The 17,857-nt window shown below is 36.3% G+C and overlaps 1 protein-coding gene across 2 annotated transcripts in view; it reads left to right on the plus strand.

The window, feature by feature from the left end:
• The window catches only part of LOC133536257 (thrombospondin type-1 domain-containing protein 4-like), a 71,160-nt gene that overhangs the window by 33,955 nt on the left and 19,348 nt on the right, over positions 1-17,857 (plus strand). For both annotated transcript variants that reach the window (XR_009802431.1, XM_061876660.1), the window contains exons 3-9: positions 659-834; positions 905-995; positions 1,064-1,201; positions 1,262-1,391; positions 6,393-6,597; positions 6,661-6,834; positions 10,347-10,520. Coding sequence is in view for 1 of the 2 variants with exons in the window: in XM_061876660.1 (XP_061732644.1) it covers positions 659-834; positions 905-995; positions 1,064-1,201; positions 1,262-1,391; positions 6,393-6,597; positions 6,661-6,834; positions 10,347-10,520 (1,088 nt within the window). In the remaining variant the exon portion in view is untranslated. The remainder of the gene's footprint in view (positions 1-658; positions 835-904; positions 996-1,063; positions 1,202-1,261; positions 1,392-6,392; positions 6,598-6,660; positions 6,835-10,346; positions 10,521-17,857) is intronic.

A 17,857-nucleotide genomic window follows, 5' to 3' on the forward strand; every position in this document is an offset into this window, starting at 1 on the left:
ACACACACACACACACACACACACACACACACAGACACACACACCCCCGCCAGGAAGCTAATTTGTACCCTCGACCCCAACGTGATAAATGCATGAATGGTTATTGAAATATAGATCCTTGACAGGACTACAGTTAAAAGGGCGTGTTTGCAAACTGGTAGAAATTGTACTTAAAATAACGTGTCTAAAAGTGTACAAACTTAACACCTTTTATCCTCACAATACAATTTTCTTACATTCAACATTTCGCTCTAGACACACACACACACACACACACACACACACACACACACACAGACACACACACCCCCGCCAGGAAGCTAATTTGTACCCTCGACCCCAACGTGATAAATGCATGAATGGTTATTGAAATATAGATCCTTGACAGGACTACAGTTAAAAGGGCATGTTTGCAAACTGGTAGAAATTGTACTTGAAATAACGTGTCTAAAAGTGTACAAACTTAACACCTTTTATCCTCACAATACAATTTTCTTACATTCATCATTTCGCTCTAGACACACACACACACACACACACACACACACACACACACACACACACACACACACACACACGAGTACAGAGGAGTCCCCACAGCCATGGCCGACAAAATCCCTGTTGGTCATTTTTTTTTTTTTTTTTAAATCTCCCGCAGCGCTCCAAAGCCGATCAGGACGCTCCATCATCAATGGCAACTGGGCCATCGACCGCCCGGGGAAGTTCGAGGGCGGGGGCACCATGTTCACTTACCGCCGACCCAACGAGATCAGCAGCACCGCTGGCGAGTCCTTTCTGGCCGAGGGTCCCACCGATGAGATCCTGGATGTCTTTGTGAGAATTCAATAAAGTTCCACCTTCAGACGTATTTGATGGGAAGAAATATCGCTCTGCTTTTCCACAGGTGATCTTCCAACAAGCCAACCCGGGTGTTCTCTACGAGTACATGGTCCCCTCGGAGGGACATGGACGCCAACCGAACCACACGCCTGAAGGTCAACTTCGCCCATGCAGCACATTTACCCATCATGCATTGCATAAAATCCCAGTCCCCGCATCTTAGGGAACGCAGTAAACGAGCAAGAATACCACCCGGCGGGCGGAGGGCGCTATCCCGCTACCGTCAAGCCCCCCAGACGCGAGAGGGACTACGAGTGGAAGATGGTTGGAAAGAGCGAGTGCAGCGCCTCCTGTGGTAAAGGTAAGACAACGCACCTTGACGCTTTTCTTCCTCTGTTATCCTCCATCACGTGTGGCGTAGGTTCCAGGTATGCCGTCTTCCACTGCGTCCACCGACTGAACCGAGTCCAAGTTCAGGACACTTTGTGTGACAGCAACAGCAAACCGACATCGCAGGAAGAACCCTGCAACCTGGAGTCCTGCCCGGCATTGTGAGTGACCACAGAATCCATATTTAGCCTATTATTTATTACCGTATTTTTCAATGTATTTCTTTTAATTTTCTCAAAACTTGACAGTGCGCCTTATAACCCGGCGCACCTAACGTACGGAATAACTTTGCTTGTGCTTACCGACCTTGAAGGTATTTTATTTGGTACATGGTGTAATGATAAGTGTGACCAGTAGATGGCAGCCACACATAAGAGATAGTGTAGGCCGGTGTTTTTCAACATTTTTTGAGCCAAGGCACATTTTTTGCGTTGAATAAATCCGGAGGCACACCACTAGCAGAAATCAATAAAAAACGAAACTCAGTTGACAGTAAAAAGTCGATGTCGCAATTGTTGGATGTGACTTTAAACCATGGGTGTCAAACTCTGGCCCGCCGTGTAATTTCATTTGGCCCTTGAGGCAATATCAATTTAGCATTAGAGCTGGCCCGCCGGTGTTATACAGCGTCGGTGCCGCTGTAACACCGCTAATATTCATACTTGCCAACCCTCCTAATTTTCCTGGTAGACTCCCGAAGTTCAGGGCCCCTCCCGAAAATCTCCCTGGGCAACCATTCTCCCGATTTTCACCCGGACAACTATATTGGGGGCTTGCATTTAAGGCACTGCCCTTAGCGTTCTCTACAACCTGTCGTCACGTCCGCTTTTCCTCCATAGTAACAGCGTGTCACATAATATTTGTGGCTTTTACACACGCACAAGTGAATGCAAGGCATACTTGGTCAACAGCCATACAGGTCACACTGAGGGTGGCCGTATGAACAACTTTAGCACTGTTACAAATATGCGCCACACTGTGAACCCACACCAAACAAGAATTACAAACACATTTCGGGTGAACATCCGCACCGTAACACAACAGAACAAATACCCAGAACCCCTTGCAGCACTAACTCTTCCGGGAAAATTCCAGTAAACTAACCAATAATTAACGTTTTATTCATGCATTTTCTCCTGGTACTTCAAGGCTTGAATGTTAGGTTCATTCATTATTGTTATTTTATTTTCAAATTTATTATCAGCCTGTGGAAAAAAATTGATATTTACCTCAGAATATTGCAAATAGAAAAAAAGGCATACAATTTTTATTAAAATTTTATTTGATATAGGTTAGGGACGGCGTGGCGCAGTGGGGAGAGTGGCCGTGCGCAACCCGAGCGTCCCTGGTTCAATTCCCACCTAGTACCAACCGTTGTGTCCTGAGCAAGACACTTCACCCTTGCTCCTTATGGGTGCTGGTTGGCGCCTTGCATGGCAGCTCCCTCCATCAGTGTGTGAATGTGTGTGTGAATGGGTAAATGTGGAAGTAGTGTCAAAGCGCTTTGAGTACCTTGAAGGTAGAAAAGCGCTATACAAGTACAACACATTTATCATTTATATGCCATTGATATTTTTTATTATTATTATTATTATTATTTGAAACTGGATTTTGCATGTCACTAAAGTTATATAAGCCTTGCTTGTTCAATATTTAATGAAACACTTGTTTGTGTCCCTGTTAAAAGGTTAATTTGTTCAACTTTGGCCCGCGGCTTTGTTCCGTTTAAAATTTTGGCCCACTCTGTATTTGAGTTTGACGCCCCTGCTTTAAACCATAACCAACCAAGCATCAAAAGAGCCTTGTCTCAAAGAAGGGGACTTATTTGGAGTTTTTTTGCTGTTTTCCTGTGTCGTGTTTTAGTTCTCGTCTTGCGCTCCTATTTTGGTGGCTTTTTCTCTTTTTTTGATATTTTTCTGTAGTTGTTTCATGTCTTCCTTTGAGCGATATTTCCCACATCTACTTTGTTTTCACAATCAGGACTATTTCAGTTGTTTTTAACCCTTCTTTGTGGGGATATTGTTGATTGTCATGTCACGTTCTGATGTACATTTTGGACGCCGTCTTTGCTCCACAGGAAGTCTTTGCTGTCGTCCAGCATTGTGTTTTTGTTTACTTTGCAGCCAGTTCAGTTTTAGTTTCGCTCTGCATCGCCTTCCCTAAGCTTCAATGCCTTTCCTTGGGGGCACTCACCTTTTGTTTACTTTTCGTTTAAGCATTAGACACCTTTTTACCTGCACCCTGCCTCCCGCTGTTTCTACGAAGCAATTAGCTACCGGCTGCCCCCTACTGATATGGAAGAGTATTACACGGTTACTCTGCCGGGCTCTAGACAGCACCGACACTCAACAACAACACATACTTTGCAAACTATAATTACTGATTTGCAAAAAAATGTTTTAATCCAAATAGGTGAAATTAGATCATCTCCCACGGCACACCAGACTGGATCTCAAGGCACACAGTGGTTGAAAAACACCGGTGTAGACTACAACATGACTCAAGTAAACAACACCAAAATGTTATATGTTCCATTGAAAATATAGAACATTACACACGGTACTCAAAAATCCATCAAAATGTTTTAGTACAACTTTGGTAAACTATGAAGCCACACCACTTGATGGATTGTACTGTGCTTCAACATAGGAGCATTATTATGGTCTATGTATAAGGTAATCATATTATCCGGCATTTTGTCTTTCAATATTATGCAAAAGCAACTTTTCTTACCTTCAGGTACCTGCTGATCTGTATTTGGGATCTGCATAAGTCATGAAAAATTGCGCATGTCGGCCTTTTTAGTCCGTGAGGACACCATAGACGACAATCTTCATTTTCTCTATCTTCTTGTTATGGGACATTCATCCTCCGCTGTTGCCATTTCTAATATAAAGTAGTGTAAAGTTTTTACTTATATCTGTCTGTAAACTTGCCATGAAAGCGCTAAAACATACATTTATGAAAAAAAGTGAAAAAATAAATCAGTATTCAAAATGATTTGAATATTTTTACTATCTCAGATTTTTACAGTTTTTTCCACAGAAAAAAAATATATTAATGACTAAACTGTATTTTTTCTTTAAAAAAATTAAATTTTTTATACATATTTAATTCATACTAATATCTATTACACAAAAAAGTATGTTAAATCGGAAAAAAAATTGTTTAAAAAAAATCATACATTTCCTATAAGTAGTTCATACTATTTAATACTTAAAAATTCATAACTGTTGTTAAATAATTACATTTTCTCAACATTATCTAAATAGATATTTATCCAATAATACATGTTGTATATCTGTGTTGGCCCTGCGATGAGGTGGCGACTTGTTCAGGGTGTACCCCGCCTTCCGCCCGATTGTAGCTGAGATAGGCGCCAGCGCCCCCCGCGATCCCAAAAGGGAATAAGCGGTAGGAAATGGATGGATGGACGATTAAGTATTTTAAAATGATTCTAATAAGCATTTTTTAAAATCTCACATACTATACTGTAATATAGTACGTAGATCATTGTATACATCTAATTTATTATACAGTAAAATGTGCTATATTGTAATACTTTGTTATTTCAGTGAAAGCCTTTTTTTGTGAAAATTCAAAAAAAATTAGACTACTAAAATGTTTAGATCATTAAAAATATATGTGTTTAAAACTATATTTTCCTCAGTTTTTTTTGCATTAATTAACACCAACTCAAAAGTGTTCCTTACACTTTTGAAGTTAAATGTTTCATATTAATTTGAAAAACTGTTATTTTAAGATCTCAAATGCTATATTGTAATATACGGTGTACATGATTTTGTATAATTAGTTTATTACACTATTTTAAATGGTAATATATTATTTTATTTCTGTGGAAAAACATTTAAAAATAGACTGTATAAAATTAAAAAAAGTTCAAATAACTTAAAAAAAATACTATTGTGAATTTGTCCAAATTTACTTTAGATTTTTTATTTATTGATGTTCATTAAGTGTTTTAAATGATTTGAAAGTAAAGTTATTTTAAAATCTCAATTGGCGAAGTTGGAAGAGTGGTCGTGCCAGCAATCTGAGGGTTACTGGTTCAATCCCCACCTTCTACCATCCTAGTCACGTCTGTTGTATCCTTGAGCAAGACACTTCACCCTTGCTCCTGATGGGTCCTAGTTAGCGCCTTGCATGTGAATGTGTGTGTTTATGGGTGGATGTGGAAATAGTGTCAAAGCGCTTTGGGTTCCTTAAAAAGAGGTAGAAAAGCGCTATACAAGTATAACCATTTACTATTTGTTTACCATTCTATATTGTAAAATAATGCAGTGTATAGATCTTTTTTTTGATCGTAACATATTTTTATAATATATTTTTTTTCTGTGGAAAAAAGTATAAAAATAATGAGAGTAAAAATGTTCAACTCATTTTGAATACTGATTTTATTTTTCACTTTTTTTTCATAAATAAAGTATTTCAATTAAAACAAAGTTTTACCAAATTTAACATATACAAATTTACTTTTTGGACAATTTAAATATGTGATTAATGTGAAGTGAAGTTGAATTATATTTATATAGCGCTTTTTCTCTAATGACTCAAAGTGCTTTACATAGTGAAACCCGATATCTAATTTTTACATCTAAACCAGTGTGGGTGGCACTGGGAGCAGGTGGGCAAAGTGTCTTGCCCAAGGACACAAACGGCAGTGACTAGGCTGGCGGAAGCGGGGATCGAACCTGCAACCCTCAAGTTGCTGGCACGGCCGCTCTACCAACCGAGCTATACTGCCCCGGTATACATGTTTTAATTATTATATTTTGTTTGTTTATATATATATATATATATGTATATATATATATACATATATATATATATATATATATATATATATATATATATATGTATATTCTATAATTGTTTATAATTTAATTTACAATATTATTTACATTGTATTGTGTCAGAATTGTATTCATTATTATTATTTTGTTTTGGTGAAAAAAGTACAAAATATATGACTAAAACTACAAAATCTTGAGCCTCATGGATGCCTGATGCCTTCTGCAGTTGAGTAAACGATTCTATAAGGAAAAAAAGCTGCCAATTTTTTCAAATGTCATTTGCCTGGTAAAAACTCATTGCGAATAACATCTTTTTTGCAAGAGTGACCTTGTACTGACTTCCTTTAGTTGGGATATTGGCGAGTGGTCGGAATGCAGCAAGATGTGCGGCCTGGGCATGCAGCACCGCCAGGTCCTGTGTCGCCAGGTTTACGCCAACCGCACCCTCAACGTGCACACCAGCCGCTGCAGCCACCTGGAGCGGCCCGAGACCGCCGGCACCTGCCAGATGAAAATCTGCAGCGAGTGGCAGATCCGCTCGGAATGGAGCGCGGTAAGTTGACGGCGTTCCCGCGTCTCAAGTATTTGCTGCAAAGTCTTTGTTGTGTCCTTGCAGTGCTCGGTGCCGTGCGGGCTGGGTCAGAGGTCACGGGAGGTTCGCTGTGTCAGCAATGTGGGCGACTTTGTTCCGGACGCCGAGTGCAACATGAACCTGCGGCCCGTCGACTTAGAGAACTGCGACATGGGAGCCTGCGCCAAGAGCTGGTTCTACACTAACTGGGGCGATAAGGTACGCTCACTGGCCTCTTCATTAGGGACACCTGTGCCAACTTCAACTGCCTTTACAAAGATAACACATCATACAGTCGAGCAAAAAAGTATTTAGTCATTGATTGATTGATACTTTTATTAGTAGTTTGCACAGTACAGTACATATTCCGTACAATTGACCACTAAATGGTAAAACCCGAATAAGTTTTTCAACTTGTTTAAGTCGGGGTCCACGTTAAGTCAGCCACCGATTGTGCAAGTTCTCCCACTTAAAATGATGACAGAGGTCTGTAATTTTCATCATAGGTACACTTCAACTGTGAGAGACAGAATGTGAAAAAAAAAATCCAGGAATTCACATTTTAGGATTTTTAAAGAATTTATTTGTAAATGATGGTGGAAAATAAGAATTTGGTCAACCATTCAAAGCTCTCACTGATGGAAGGAGGTTTTGGCTCAAAATCTCACGATACGTGACCCCATTCATTCTTTCCTTAACACGGATCAATCGTCCTGTCCCCTTCGCAGAAAAACAGCCCCAAAGCATGATGTTTCCACCCCCATGCTTCACAGTAGGTGTGGTGTTCTTGGGATGCAACTCAGTATTCTTCTTCTTCCAAACACGACGAGTTGAGTTTATACCAAAAAGTTATATTTTGGTTTCATCTGACCACATGACATTCTCCCAATCCTCTGCTGTATCATCCATGTATCCATTTTGGTATAAACTCAACTCGTCGTTGGTTTAACCACTTCTGGAACAAAAATGACTATCACATAATTGATTATTTGTAATTAAAAAATATAGACATTTAAAAAAAAAACAGTCATTAAATTAAAAATGATTGGATTTTACTAATATTTTTAAACAATTTTACATGGTAAAAAAAAAACAATTACCCACTAGTAATGGGTATTTTCCTCTAATGGCTTAATCAGCTCTGGAAAAAAAATAACTATCACTTGTAGTTAAAAATATATGTATATATATATATATATACATATATATATATATATGTATATATATATATATATATAATCAGTCACTCAATTAATAATTATTCGATTTTACTAATATTTTTAAACAATTTTACATGGTAAAGAAATATTTACCCACTACTTTTGGGTATTTGACTCAAAAATTCACCTCCATTTGATAAATTAATTGTATTTATGAACTAATTGTATTGAATTGCGGCGTAATCAATAGATACATACTGTATGCATTTAAATATTTTTAAAATGTATATTTCTACCAAAAAAACAACAACACTCGTTACAGCATTTTACAGATTTTTTACGATTTTAATAAGTAACATTTAATTAATTTATATTTTTTTCATACTTTTCAAACATGAATTCATAGCTAAGAATACATTTTAGTTATGGGCATTTGACCCTATTGACTAAATCAGCTATGAAGACAAATAGCAATCACGTAATGGATTATTTATTTAAAAATATTGTAAAAAATAAAAAAATCTCATTAAACAAATATTTTATACTAATTTAAAACAATTATACAAGGTATAAAACCCTATTCAGCCACTAGTTATATACTAGTTATATTTTTGACTCAATTATCTCCATCGACTGTAGAGGAAATTAACACAGTTCAATTAATCAATTATCCAATTGTCATGGGCATTTGACAGATTTTTTAAAATATAAATAAATAACAATATTAATTTATTACAATTTGTTTAATACATATACTGTATGTATACATAAAAAAACATTTTCCCCATTTGTCATTGGCTTTTGAATGTATGCATTTAATCAGCTTTGAAGAAAAATAATCATATCATATCATTATATTTTATTTACAAAAAAAACAACAATTAAGAAAAAAAAAGATTTTACACATACTATTTATCGACTAGTTATGAGCCTTTAACCATTAACTATGGAAGAAATTAACACAATTTAATCAATGAATTCTACTTTTGAAACATAATTTTATTGAATCGCACAACAATCAATTAATTAAAGTGTATGTATACTGTACCTATTTTCTATTTTTTTATATTTTCAATAAATATATATATAACAAATATTTAAGCACTAGTTATGGGTATATGATGCAATTTACTTGAAAAAATAACTATCATATAATCACTTCATTGTAATTTAAAAAATAATATATTTTACTAAAATTAATAGTCAATTAGGACATTTTTTTATATTTTTCTATGTATTTTTTCAAACTTATCATTTACATCTATTTAAAAATATTTAGCTCCTAGAGCAGGGGTGCCCATTACGTCGATCGCGAGCTACCAGTCGACCGCGGGGGGTGTGTCAGTCGATCTCCAGCCAGGCTTTTAAAAAAAATAGACCTAAAAATTAGTGATCATCAATCTTCACCAAGACGTCACTTAAATGACATTCACAGTACCGGAGGATCTTGTGAGATGACGCTGGCTGCTGCAAGATCATTATTATGAAAATATGACCGAGAGGAAGGCGAGAAACACTTTTTATTTCAACAGACTCTCGCGCCGTACCTTCCGTCAAAACTCTAAAGGCCGACTGCACATTTCCTGTCTTCACAATAAAAGCCCTGCTTCATGCTGCCTGCGCTAACTAAATACAGAGTCTCGGAAAACTGGCGTGCACAAGCGATCCCTCAGAAAGCTGGCGTGCACATCACTTGTGCACGCCAGCTTTCCGAGACTCTTATTTTGTTAGCCCAGGCAGCATGAAACAGGGCTTTTATTGTGACGATAGGAAATGTGCAGTCGGCCTTTAGAGTTTTGACGGAAGGGACGGCGTGAAAGTCTGTTGAAATAAAAAGTGTTTCTCGCCTTCCTCTCTGTCATTTTTTCATAATAATGAACTGGCAGCAGCCAGCGTCATCTCACAAGACCCTCGGGTGCCGTGAATGTCAATCAAGCAAGCTACGGAATTTGCCGCCAATGTTTTTCTTGCAAAGTGTATGGAAGCTGGATGAATTAGATGCCAAAAACCAACCGCTTTCATGTGGTATTGTACAGAAAGGACAACTTTTTTTCTCCTCCATTTGAAAATGTGGGCGTTATCATCATTACTGTTTGATTCCAATCAATGCAAGTCATCAGAATCAGGTAATACACCAACTTATATTCTTGTATTTGTGAAAGAAAGACATCTATATGTGTTACACATGCTTGTATCATCATTAAACACATTTAACTTGTTTACAAAAATGTCTCTTTCAGAAATAAATAAATATAAATTATATATATAAATGAGGTAGATTCCCTCGAGTTGGTCAATTGAAAAGTAGCTCGCTTGCAGAAAAAGTGTGGGCACCCCAATCCTAGAGCATTTGACCCAATATCTTTCATCAACCATGGAGGAAATAACACTAATGATTACATTTTTAAACATAATTTATTTTCAAAATCCAAAGGCAATGTTAAAATGCCCTAAAAGATGCAACGTCGAAGGAGAACACACAATTTGACGAAAGGTGATGTCCAGCGAGTGTATTCAGGTGTTTCTGTTCAGTAGAAGGCAGGAAGTGTAAACCGATAGTTTCCTCCACAGTGTTCCACTGAGTGCGGGATGGGCGTCCGTACACGAGGCATCCTCTGCCTGACCAACCACATCAGCAGCCTGCCTTTGGAGGGCTGCGGAAGCGAGCGGCCCCCGCACACCCAGGTGTGCAACAACGGCCCCTGTGAGAACGCCATGGAGTGGTTCACCGGGCCCTGGAGTCAGGTAGCAACACCACATTATTAAATGTCCTCCATGAGTCTTCACCATGACAACCAATGGAGTTTCTTCGTCATATTTTTTTTTACCTTTTCCACCACAACAAAATAATAATAATAATAATGAATACAATTAAAACCTGTATGTACCCAAACATTTTATATAATAAAAAATAATGTTAAATTAAAACATTTAACAAACATGTAAGCAAATTGTCCAAAAAGTGCATTTGTACAAATTAATTACAGTAAAAAACAATTTATTGAAAATACATTATTTAGGAAAGTATGTGGAAAATGAAGTCAGTATTCAAAAGTACGATCTTATTACCTAAAAAAACATGATATATTACATTATCACATGTAGTATAATGAATCAGCTGTATACAATTATATATCCACTATATTATATTATAAATTTTAAATTAATATGTTTTAATATAATTTAAAACATTTCATAAATATAAATGTCAAAAACCTTTTTTTAAAATTCAGATAAAAAATACAAGTATGTTTTTTAAATATATTTGTATTATTTTAAAATTGTTAAAATATTATATTTTTTAAATATATTTGTTGCGCAAGTGTTTTTCTTCTTAAATTAATGGTTTAATCCATTTAAAAGCCATACCGCATTGGAAATAAGTTAAAAGTTAAAGTACCAATGATTGTCACACATTAGGTGTGGCAAAATTATTCTCTGCATTTGACCCATTACCCTTGATCACCTCCTGGGAGGGGAGGGGAGCAGTGAGCAGCAGTGGTGGCCGCACCCGGGAATCATTTTTGGTGATTTAACCCCCAATTCCAACCCTTGTTGCTGAGTGCCAAACAGGGAGGCAATTGGTCCCATTTTTATTTTTCATAAATATATTTTATGTTTTATTTTTAAATTAATATATTTTTTATTTTATTTTTATTTTTTTTAATAAATATATTCTAAATATATTTTACATATATTTTAAAATACATTTTCATTTTTATGTTTCTCTGGTATGACTCACAACCTATGCCTGGAAATGTAAATACACGGACATAGTTTTCACACTGCAATTGAGCACACATGAAAGCGGTGGTGCCGTGATCGGTGTGGTAGTGGATATGTTTTAGTTTTTTTTGGATTATTACAGATAAATATAAGTTTTTAAAAAAATGTTTGACGGAAAATATGTTTTTTTAAATATATAGTAAAATTATTTGAATAGTTTTATAATCTTATTTTAAAAAGACGCATACAATTGACAGGAGCTGTCAAAGTTACATTAAAATGTTTTTTTTTTACCCCACAACAAGTAAAATAAAATAAAAAATACAAGTTAAAGTACCACTGATTGTCACACACACACACGAGGTGTGGCAAAATTATTCTCTGCATATGACCCATCACCCTTGATCACCCCCTGAGAGGTGAGGGGAGCAGTGAGCAGCAGCGGTGGCCGCACCCGGGAATCATTTTTGGTGATTTAACCCCCAATTCCAACCTTTGATGCTGAGTGCCAGACAGGGAGGCAATTGGTCCCATTTTTTATAAATATTTTACTTTTTATTTTTAAATTAATATATTTTATGTTTTATATTTTATTTTTATAAATATATTTTGAAATATATTTTAATTTTAATTTTTCTCTGGTATGACTCGGCCGGGGTTTGAACTCACAACCTATGCCTGAAAATGTAAATACACGGACATAGTTTTCACACTGCAATTGAGCGCACATGAAAGCGGTGGTGCCGTGATCTGTGTGGCAGTGGATATGTTTTAGTTTTTTGTTTTTATTATTACAGATAAATAAAAGTTTTTAAAAAATGTTTGAGGGAAAATATGTTTTTTTAAATATATGGTAAAATTATTTGAATATTTTTATAATCCTATTTTAAAAAGACCCATACAATTGACAGGAGCTGTAAAAATTACATTAAATGGTGGCTTTTTTAGCCCACAACAAGTAAAATAAAAAAATAAAGTAAATGTTAGAAAAAGTGATAATAATACATAAAGTATAAAGAAACCACAGACAGATATTTACGTAAAACCACAGACAGCTGCATTCCTAAATGGCCTTAGAGCAGGGTGTCACACCCACGGCCAGACCAGGTTTTTTTTTTAAATGAGCTGCAATATTTTTTATCGAAAGAACCTGCTGTTCTAAACTTGTCCACTGGATGTCACAATAGCAATTCTGTTAGGACTAGCAAGATGTACAAAGTAAAGTGTGGCTGCTGCTCCTCTCCCTCGACTCAAATGAAACTTAAAACCTGACGTTTTATGTCTTCTGCTTTGAACCTTATTTGGCACCCTTACTCCCCCATAAAGTCTCTGTCAAAAACGAGGAAACTTAACCCTTTTGAATAGTTTTTACCTCCGTTTTTTCACGGTTTGTTGAGTTAGCACTGGATTGGCAAAGGAGGTATTTGATACCTAGAAGAGTTTACATGTTGTGTTTTGTGTTCGATCCCAGAAAGAATGTGACTTAAAGTTTAATCCTGGCTTTGTAGATACACTGAGACAAAGGCTAAGCTTGTTGTGTTTTTGAAGCTGCCCCAATTTCCTCAGAATTTTCAACAAACTTGAGGTGTTTTTCCCGTTGGATTATTTGTGATTTGTACATTTTCAGAATGGTCTTCTATGTTTAACAAAAGTAAAACAACCTGGAGTTGTCTTTATTTTTAAGTTATCACGCCATGATTTTACCATTCCGGCCCACTTGGGATTAGATTTTCCTCCATGCGGGACCAATTTCCTCAGAATTTTTAACAAACTTGAAGTGTTTTGTCTGTAGGATTGTTTGTGATTTGTACATTTTCAGAATGTGCTTGTTCTATGTCTGGCCAAAGTAAAACAACCTGGAGTTGTCTTTATTTTTAGGTTATCACGCCATGATTTTACCATTCCGGCCCACTTGGGAATAGATTTTCCTCCATGCGGCGCCAATTTCCTCAACATTTTCAACAAACTTGAAGTGTTTTGTCCAGAGGATTATTTGTGATTCGTACATTTTCAAAATGTGCTTGTTATATGGCTGGTCAAAGTAAAACAACCTGGAGTTGTCTTTATTCTTAAGTTATCACGCCATGATTTTACCATTCCGGCCCACTTGGGAAGAGATTTTCCTACATGCGGCTCCAATTTCCTCAGAATTTTCAACAAACTTGAAGTGTTTTGTCCAGAGGATTATTTGTGATTTGTACATTTTCAGAATGTTCTTGTTCTATGTATGGCCAAAGTAAAACAACCTGGAGTTGTGTTTATTTTTTCGTTATCATGCCAGGTTTTTACCATTCCGGCCCACTTGGGAAGAGATTTTCCTCCATGCGGCTCCAATTTCCTCAGAATTTTCAACAAACTTGAAGTGTTTTGTCCAGAAGATTATTTAGGATTTGTACATTTTCAGAATGTTCTTGTTTTATGTCTGGCCAAAGTAAAGCAACCTGGAGTCGTCTTTATTTTTAAGTTATCACGCCATGATCTTACCATTCTGGCCCACTTGGGAATAGATTTTCCTCCACGTGGCGCCAATTTCTTCAGAATTTTCAACAAACGTGATGTGTTTTGTCCGGAGGATTATTTGTGATTAGTACTTTTTCAGAAATTGTTTGTTCTATGTCTGACCAAAGTAAAACAACCAGGAGTTGTCTTTATTTTTAAGTTATCACGCCATGATTTTACCTTTCCGGCCCACTTGGGAATAGATTTTCCTCCATGCGGGACCAATTTCCTCAGAATTTTTAACAAACTTGAAGTGTTTTGTCCGGAGGATTATTTGTGATTTGTACATTTTCAGAACGTGCTTGTTCTATGTCCGGCCAAAGTAAAACAACCTGGAGTTGTCTTTATTTTTAAGTTATCACGCCATGATTTTACCATTCCGGCCACCTTGGGATTAGATTTTCCTCCATGCGGGACCAATTTCCTCAGAATTTTTAACAAACTTAAAGTGTTTTGTCTGTAGGATTGTTTTTGATTTGTACATTTTCAGAATGTGCTTGTTCTATGTCTGGCCAAAGTAAAACAACCTGGAGTTGTCTTTATTTTTAGGTTATCACGCCATTGATTTACCATTCCGGCCAACTTGGGAATAGATTTTCCTCCATGTGGCACCAATTTTCTTCTGAATTTTGAATAAATTTGAAGCGTTTTGTCCAGAGGATTATTTGTGATTTGTACATTTTCAGGATCTTCTTGTTCTATGTCTGGCCAAAGTAAAACAACCTGGAATTGTCTTTATTTTTAAGTTATCACGCCATGATTTTACCATTCCGGCCCACTTGGGATTAGATTTTCGTCCATGCGGGACCAATTTCTTCAGAATTTTCAACAAACTTGAAGTGTTTTGTCCAGAAGATTATTTTTGATTTGTACTTTTTCAGAAATTGCTTGTTCTATGTCTGGCCAAAGTAAAACAACCTGGAGTTGTCTTTATTTTTAAGTTATCATGCCATTATTTTACCATTCTGGCCAACTTGGGAATAGATTTTCCTCCATGTGGCACCAATTTCTTCAGAATTTTGAATAAATTTGAAGTGTTTTGTCCAGACGATTATTTTTGATTTGTACATTTTCAGGATCTTCTTGTTCTATGTTTGGCCAAAGTAAAACAACCTGGAGTTGTCTTTATTTTTAAGTTATCACGCCATTAATTTACCATTCCGGCCCACTTGGGAATAGATTTTCCTCCATGCGGCGCCAATTTCCTCAGAATTTTTAACAAATTTGAAGTGTTTTGTCTGTAGGATTGTTTGTGATTTGTACATTTTCAGAATGTGCTTGTTCTATGTCTGGCCAAAGTAAAACAACCTGGAGTTGTCTTTATTTTTAAGTTATCACACCATGATTTTACCATTCAGGCCCACTTGGGAATAGATTTTCCTCCATGTGGCACCAATTTTCTTCTGAATTTTGAATAAATTTGAAGCGTTTTGTCCAGACGATTATTTTTGATTTGTACATTTTCAGGATCTTCTTGTTCCATGTTTGGCCAAAGTAAAACAACCTGGAGTTGTCTTTATTTTTAAGTTATCACGCCATGATTTTACCATTCCGGCCACCTTGGGATTAGATTTTCCTCCATGCGGGACCAATTTCCTCAGAATTTTTAACAAACTTGAAGTGTTTTGTCTGTAGGATTGTTTGTGATTTGTACATTTTCAGAATGTGCTTGTTCTATGTCTGGCCAAAGTAAAACAACCTGGAGTTGTCTTTATTTTTAAGTTATCATGCCATTATTTTACCATTCTGGCCAACTTGGGAATAGATTTTCCTCCATGTGGCACCAATTTCTTCAGAATTTTGAATACATTTGAAGTGTTTTGTCCAGACGATTATTTTTGATTTGTACATTTTCAGAAATTGCTTGTTCTATGTCTGGCCAAAGTAAAACAACCTGGAGTTGTCTTTATTTTTAAGTTATCACGCCATTAATTTACCATTCCGGCCCACTTGGGAATAGATTTTCCTCCATGCGGTACCAATTTCCTCAGAATTTTTAATAAACTTGAAATGTTTTGTCTGTAGGATTGTCTGTGATTTGTACATTTTCAGAATGTGCTTGTTCTATGTCTGGCCAAAGTAAAACAACCTGGAATTGTCTTTATTTTTAAGTTATCACGCCATGATTTTACCATTCCGGCCCACTTGGGATTAGATTTTCGTCCATGCGGGACCAATTTCTTCAGAATTTTCAACAAACTTGAAGTGTTTTGTCCAGAAGATTATTTTTGATTTGTACTTTTTCAGAAATTGCTTGTTCTATGTCTGGCCAAAGTAAAACAACCTGGAGTTGTCTTTATTTTTAAGTTATCACGCCATGATTTTACCATTCAGGCCCACTTGGGAATAGATTTTCCTCCATGTGGCACCAATTTCCTCAGAATTTTGAATAAATTTGAAGCGTTTTGTCCAGACGATTATTTTTGATTTGTACATTTTCAGGATCTTCTTGTTCTATGTTTGGCCAAAGTAAAACAACCTGGAGTTGTCTTTATTTTTAAGTTATCACGCCATTGATTTACCATTCCGGCCCACTTGGGAATAGATTTTCCTCCATGCGGGAACAATTTCCTCAGAATTTTTAACAAACTTGAAGTGTTTTGTCTGTAGGATTGTTTGTGATTTGTACATTTTCAGAATGTGCTTGTTCTATGTCTGGCTGAAGTAAAACAACCTGGAGTTGTCTTTATTTTTAAGTTATCATGCCATTATTTTACCATTCCGGCCCACTTGGGAATAGATTTTCCTCCATGTGGCACCAATTTCTTCAGAATTTTGAATAAATTTGAAGTGTTTTGTCCAGACGATTATTTTTGATTTGTACATTTTCAGGATCTTCTTGTTCTATGTTTGGCCAAAGTAAAACAACCTGGAGTTGTCTTTATTTTTAAGTTATCACGCCATTAATTTACCATTCCGGCCCACTTGGGAATAGATTTTCCTCCATGCGGCGCCAATTTCCTCAGAATTTTTAACAAATTTGAAGTGTTTTGTCTGTAGGATTGTTTGTGATTCGTACATTTTCAGAATGTGCTTGTTATATGTCTGGCCAAAGTAAAACAACCTGGAGTTGTCTTTATTTTTAGGTTATCACACCATGATTTTACCATTCAGGCCGACTTGGGAATAGATTTTCCTCCATGTGGCACCAATTTTCTTCTGAATTTTGAATAAATTTGAAGCGTTTTGTCCAGAGGATTATTTGTGATTTGTACATTTTCAGAATGTTCTTGTTCTATGTTTAGCAAAAGTAAAACAACCTGGAGTTGTCTTTATTTTCAAGTTATCACGCCATGATTTTACCATTCCAGCCCACTTGGGAATAGATTTTCCTCCATGCGGCTCCAATTTCCTCAGAATTTTCAACAAACTTGAAGTGTTTTGTCCAGAAGATTATTTAGGATTTGTACATTTTCAGAATGTGCTTGTTCTATGTCTGGCCAAAGTAAAACAACCTGGAGTTGTCTTTATTTTTAGGTTATCACGCCATGATTTTACCATTCAGGCCCACTTGGGAATAGATTTTCCTCCATGCGGGACCAATTTCCTCAGAATTTTTAACAAACTTGAAGTGTTTTGTCTGTAGGATTGTTTGTGATTTGTACATTTTCAGAATGTGCTTGTTCTATGTCTGGCCGAAGTAAAACAACCTGGAGTTGTCTTTATTTTTAAGTTATCATGCCATTATTTTACCATTCAGGCCCACTTGGGAATAGATTTTCCTCCATGTGGCACCAATTTCTTCAGAATTTTGAATAAATTTGAAGCGTTTTGTCCAGACGATTATTTTTGATTTGTACATTTTCAGGATCTTCTTGTTCTATGTATGGCCAAAGTAAAACAACCTGGAGTTGTCT

This window comes from Nerophis ophidion, linkage group LG02 (assembly GCF_033978795.1).
Source record: "Nerophis ophidion isolate RoL-2023_Sa linkage group LG02, RoL_Noph_v1.0, whole genome shotgun sequence".
NCBI lineage: Eukaryota > Metazoa > Chordata > Actinopteri > Syngnathiformes > Syngnathidae > Nerophis > Nerophis ophidion.